The sequence below is a fragment of the Olea europaea genome, chromosome 16 (assembly GCF_002742605.1).
Source record: "Olea europaea var. sylvestris chromosome 16, O_europaea_v1, whole genome shotgun sequence".
Taxonomy (NCBI): Eukaryota; Viridiplantae; Streptophyta; class Magnoliopsida; order Lamiales; family Oleaceae; genus Olea; species Olea europaea.
The window spans coordinates 2659086-2665729 of record NC_036252.1 but is presented as its reverse complement, the minus strand read 5'-3'; the positions used below and the strand labels follow the sequence as shown (position 1 = coordinate 2665729).

Below are 6644 nucleotides of genomic sequence, written 5' to 3'. Positions count from 1 at the left end.
GACCGGACCCCTAACCTCGAAGACTTGATCGAGAATGCTGTTCGGTGACTTAGATTCTGCACTTGACACTTCATCGAACTCGGCACCATGCTGTTCAACTCTTACATCCTCATCGTCTGACAACAAAACGATGGGAAATTCAGCGGATGAACCCAGTATGGGTGGATGCATATTGGAGTTGAATGTTTCATTGCTAGAGGTGGATGAACCCATTATCTCGTATCAACTACCTGTTTCAAAATGGAAGCCTCACAACAGCTTTAATGACATATGAAATGTAATTTGATAGACAATGCTTGTAATGCATTCATTATGATAGTATTAATGTATTGGAAATACTTGTTACTTGCAAAAAATCATAAACGTATAATATCTACAATAGCATGTTACACTAAGACACTTGTATTGGAAAATCCCACCATTTTCAATTATCGAAACGCAAGGAACTTATAAAATTTAATGGCCCGCCTAGTTGAACTGTCGGGCCCGACAGATGTTTTCTTCCTTCTCGACAGTTGACGAAAACGTGCATTGCAATAAAGATCGTATAATTTCGAATTTTGGTAAACTGCAGAATAAATGAAGAAGAATAAATAGAAGTAGCTCTTTCTTACCACAATGTTGTTCAACTACGTTGAAAGTGTCACAATGATCTGTAGGTAAGTTCAAAGTGACACAATACCTTGGCTCCAAAATTGATTGTAAGCAACAATGGTCTCCTGGTATTTGTAATCATCCTGAAAGAAGGAAGTAATTACTTCATTTATCTACCCAACCACCAAGTTCAATTCTAAATAAATTTGAAAAGCAATTGGTGTGATGGTTAATATAATAAGTGTACTTTTATCCCCCATTGTACCATCATTACTATGACATTGGCAGAGACTAAAATACTTCAATGATGTGTAAAATTCATATTATCTGGTTGCTTGCAATAAATTACTTCTCATTTGCCAACTTCTTAGTTGCACCATGGTTGTAATGGTACAGTTTCTCACAAAACCCTCTCATCATGTTAACCCACATAATAACATACGAAGGACAACGGAATATACATAAACTCATTCGTCAATTAGTTGTAGTGGCACTTTTAATGGGTCCTCATCTTAATCCAATCTATAGTTTACTAAGGAACTACGACATTCAAGCCCGCTATCTACTTGTAAATGGATATTCGTAAAACGTACGCATACATAATTTTTTGCGCAATACAATGTACGAGCGTTGACGAACATTGAATGAAGGCACTTAGTACCGTAAGTACGATTGACATAACATAATAAAGTCGGATAACTAATACAAGTTGTAACACTACAATAATTTCAGCAACGGTAAACCGTGACAAGGCATTCACCACGGGAATTGCAAAATGTGATGAATGCTTCTAAGTGTCACCAAGCTTGCCAACTACCTTGTCTGATATGTAAATCACAAAAATGAATGAAAAAGGCACCAATATAACGCGAAGTAACTAACATCCTTCACCACGTAAATTACATCAAACAAAAGACAAAAGCATGCTGAACCCCATCATCGTGCTATGTTCGGCAATTTATCCACAATTACTAATGTTTTTGCTTTGCGCTCCCCCTCGTGTATGGAATCCTGGTAGCAGGTGCCGGACGTCGCAGTCATGCGGATCGCCATCTATTTGTCGTAACAGCCCGTCCTAGTCGGGCTACATCGGCGGGAACTGGGAAAGTTACAACGTAAGCAAATGAAACGAAAAATAAATTCAATTGTCAAAAATTAAGGCAATACCTTGCACTTCATCCACTGCAGCGAGCGCTAGCACGAGGTCATTGTCGGGGCATGGCTCAATGTGTACTGTGTTTGTCGAAAAGGACAATTAAATATTTTCAGTGTATAACTACATGTACGAATTTCCAAATTATGCCAAGTACATGAAACAACAATCTACAAGTTTTCCTCATAACTGACCCACATACCTTGTAGATTTATGGTTCCAGTAGGCACCATGTCTTGCTCTTTCTCACGGTCGCCAGGCGATGGGTGGTGGGCCCCTTTGACTACAACAAATGAACAATTGTAAACTAATCGAATGCCTGAAATAATATTTGTTCAAATCGTGAAAAATAATGCAATACCTTGCACTTCTTCGATTGTAGAGGGCTCTGGCACTGGGCGATCCTCCGGGCACGGCTGAATGTGCGCTATGTCTATTCAGAACAACAACGAAACAGCGAATGGAAAGTGAATTTTAACAATTTTCAAAACTTCCGAAACACATGAAATAATAATTAATCAATTTGCTCAAAAATAACCGACGTACCTTGCAGACTTTCGGTTCTAGTGGCCAGTGGCATATCCTGCTCGTCCAGGCATGGCTCCATGTGTTCTTCATTAATGCACATACCATCCCCCTCTTGCCTGTCAATCCCCATGTCTTCGTCGATACCGTCAAGCGACGGGTGGTGGCCTGCAAAGCCTCCGTAGTCTACAATGAATGAACAATTGTCATACAGAACATGTCAGTGAGCAGGGATAAAGTGAACATTGTCATAAAGAACTGTAGTACGCATATGGTGAAGTACCTGATTGTCTGGGCTTGGGGTCCACATCAGTCGCACATGCAGTGGTTGTAGAGCCGGATGCTGGGACGATGGTGGATATGAAGTCCTTCAATTTTTTAAATTCATCGGACATGTGCTGCATGAGTTCGAGCTTCACAGTGCGGAGCCGCATTTCGAACAGAATTCTTTGATCTAGCAACATGCCCTGAACATCGTCTGTTGTGAGGCTTGATCCAGCCGCTGCAGCAGGTCGTACATGAGAGGTGGACGGTGCCATGGGAGAAGTAGCTCTATGCTGGTGGGAGGGGGGGAAGTCCCCATCTGTCCACTTCGTCCAACTCGATCACTGTCACTATCCTCATTGTTGTCCTCCTCCGAGCCCCACCTTCGTCCTCTTCGTTCTCATTAGCTCCTGACTCCTCCTCCTCACCACTGGTCTCCCCACCGTCATGGGCCTCCTCAGAAGTATCACCCTCGAGGGTGCCTATACGCTCTGCTTGGAACTGCGGAGCAACACTGTCCCTAGCAAGGTCATCCAACGCCGGGACAGGATCATCATTGAGCAGCACAAGAGTTGCGATATGAGGTTGCCCACGCTCAGTCTTGGTGGGCCGTAGTGTTGCGGACACGTGCAGCTACAACGTGAACATATTCGTTACGAAATAACCACATGCTACAATGACGAATGGAAGGTATGAGATCGTAGAAGTAACATAATTTTTTACCTGTACATTCTTGAAGAAATCGTCGTACGTACGCTGCTGCAGCTGTTTTGTTGATGTCCAGTTGAGAAGCCATGGGGAACGTTCCCCAAGACGCTAACCGAAGCGATCACCAATTTCAGGCACCACCTCGAACGCCCATATCTGTCAGAGAAAAAAGGAATGTGAGTTCAAAACGAAACCAACCATGAAATACATTTGCATTGAAATAACTAGTAGGTAAAATAAAGATACATGTATGGCAATGGGAAAGCCGTGGACCGTGTAGCTAACCGCCTTCTCCTTTTTCTTCGTCGCATCCAAAAATTTTCTTGCCCAACGGCCCCGAAAGCCCTTTAGCAGCCGTCCATACGAGATTCTACCCCAAGGATACGAAAAGAATAAGTCTAGATCGTCGACGATCGACAACGTCTCCATGTCGATACCAACGTTGTTATCCAGAGCATTGAAGACTCCTTCGATGATCAAAGCGAGGCCAAGCTTGTACCGATCGGCTCGAGGTGTTGACGATCGAAGAAATGTCTGCTCGAGTTGGGCGCAAGAAATCTTGTCCACATGTTTAAAGTATTAGTCCTTTAGTCTCCTCTTCTCAAGAACTTGGTCCATGACATTGTCATCCGGGAGAAGACCACACCTTAATCCAGTCACAAGGGCATACTCTTGAATTCTGAACCTGGCGAGGTGGCCTTGCAAATTAAACCACAGTTCGTGCCGCTTCTTTGTTTGTATGCAGTAGAATACGAGTTGTTGGATTAATTGGGCAGAGAACTGGAGATCTGGAACCTCGGACAAGAACCCAAGGCATGAGTTGCGAAACTCTTCTCGCTATCGCTCGTCAAAATGTTCCACGACTATTTTTATATACCACAGATTGCTTCTCTGCGATATGTGGCCCCGCAAGCGTGCATTCTCTGGAACAAGAGGCTCGAAATCCATGTCTACAAAGACAAAATAAGAAAAAATAGCGTCATACCACAATATAAACTTCCTCCCAGCATTGAAACGGAAGATATTCCCACATCAAACATGATTTCCACATCAGAAATTGTTGCATGCAAAAAATAAAATGAATACTGATATCTGAACGCATATCACATAGAAATATAATTTTCTACTGGTAGGCCCTAGGCAGGCAGGAACTGAACTGTCGGTCCTGACATTTTATCCGTCGACGGTTCATCTGTCGAGAATTACAGAGGATAACTGTCGGGTACAACAGTTGAGAAACAACTATGGATAGATGAACTGTCGGGAAATCCTGTTTTGAATATGTTCCTGGTTATTAACATATTTTGATCATACAAAACAAAAAATAACTGCAACTGCAAAGAAAAGACCAATCTTTGAACCAATGGAATGAGCTGTTTACGGCTAATATGTAGAAATTTAAAACCCTGTGCTTGTCCTATTTACACAGTATAACCCCCCCTCAAACTTGCTAAAGTTGCATATGTTTTCTTAAAAACCCATACAATTTGTAATGCATATTTCTAAACCACAAGCTTATTCCATATTAAATCTAACAAGCAAATTATTTTATTGTACAAAATTAGTAAGAACAGTTGCTGGTCAATAAAATAGTTGTTACTAACCCAAAACATACTTCTTCCCAACTGGAACAACTGGAGATTCATATTTCCAAGGTTAAAGAAGAAGCTTTTAGTAGAAAAGATATACTTGAAAAACTTTAAAAATGGTTGGCTACTTGTGAAGAGGAGTGCTGGCTGGAAGACTATAATAGCGTGGGATATATGTTGCTCAAGTGAAATGACTTGTACTATTGTTTTTTTTTTTATCTATTTTCATCTCTCTTACTCGCTATCTAAAATGATCCTAATTTACGATGAAAATCGTTATAATGCTGGGAGAGGTAACTATCTTATGCTAAAGCGTGCTGAGAAAGCTCGAGCTCTTATTACCAATTCCAGGTACATATCTCAGTTTTTAATATAATTGTGGTGAGGTGGGAAATATGTTTAATGTGTTGGGGGAGCCATATGTTGTATATGGTATTTAATGGTATATGAGCAGCTTTGCCAATTGCCTCCGATTTATTAAATTTCCAATTCTGAGAGACCCAAATAACCAATAAAATAATGCCAGGTTCTAAAGTTTGGCAATCTCCTTTACTTTGACTCCGGATGTTAAATTTAGTAATATGGCGCGAGGAGTTAATTTGATTTCTTTGAAACAGAGGGTCAATGAACAGTAGAGCATCTGGTTTTAAAATAAATATTTGTTGATGCCATTAAGTTTCTCTCTCATCAGAATATCATGGAGGTAAGATCACGGGTTAACGTGTATGATGAACGTGAGAAAATAATTTCTTTTTCATTTTGAGATTCGGGGAAAGATAACCTTTGATAGTTTATTTGGTATTCTTATGGAGCAACATCACTTTTCTCTCATTTCTGTATGTGTTTGAATAGATGAACTTAGTGACTTTGGTTTGGTTGGTTTCATAGAGATGGTGGAAACATTGAAACCTAAATTGAAAGCTTGGGAGGAAGAAAGAGGTTTTCAGTTCTTCTATGATGGTGTAAGCATTTCTCTTGCTAGAAGTACCTTACTTGACAAACTGATCTCATTAGGAAGATTTCATCTTCAAAGAGCAAACTTATTTAGAGAAATAGTATAAGCCCTTATATGTTGGTTTATATTTGTATGTTTGTTCGATATTTGCTTTTTCTTTAGGCAACCTATGTATATTGAATTACTTCTTCTAACAGTTTCAGTTGTTAAAGAGGAATGTGTTTATTAATTTAATTTTAGTATTCAAGACGCCTCTCATGTGCAAGATAGATGAATTTTTCATCAAAAGGTGTAGTATAAGTGGGTAAAGACAATACTTGAATTTGGAACCTTGCTCTGATACTTTCATGAACCATCTTATCTATTATGGTTGATTCTTGGTTCATCCCCAGCAACAGTTATTGCAACTGTGAATGGAACTAAGCAAGGTAAGGCAATCAGAGTGTAAATTAGTCATAGTAAGAGTTTAAATGGCATCAAGAATTCATATTCAAATTTCTCGAAGTGAGATAGCATAATCAGTTGATGATATATATAGAAATTGAGTCTTCTTTAAAATGAACAAAAACAATGCATTGCTTTAGGTACTTATTATTTTTAGATATACAGTATCGTAACAAACATTTTCCATTCTCAAACTCTTCTTTCTTTTAAGGAGGATTGCATATGGATGTAATTCAAGAAATTGAGATGGGGGCTTGTGAAGATGAAATGAAGACAGAAAAAAAGGATTCAAACGGTTTTAGGCCTCCTTCATTACAAGTTTTGGATCATGTAAAGATCAATATGGAACCAGACACCCCAGTTTCGACTCTGAAAAATGTCATCATGAGTTCAAAATCTGATCTATCATTCA

The 6644-nt window shown here is 39.6% G+C and overlaps 1 protein-coding gene across 1 annotated transcript; it reads right to left on the bottom strand.

The window, feature by feature from the left end:
- Window positions 1-2261: 2261 nt before the first annotated feature.
- On the bottom strand, window positions 2262-3130 carry LOC111412487. Its single transcript, XM_023043426.1, has 2 exons — window positions 2556-3130; window positions 2262-2458 (listed from the first exon to the last, which is right to left on the bottom strand). Exons 1-2 carry the CDS (start codon window positions 2809-2811, stop codon window positions 2262-2264), a joined length of 453 nt encoding a protein of 150 aa, XP_022899194.1. The 5' UTR covers window positions 2812-3130.
- Window positions 3131-6644: the final 3514 nt, after the last annotated feature.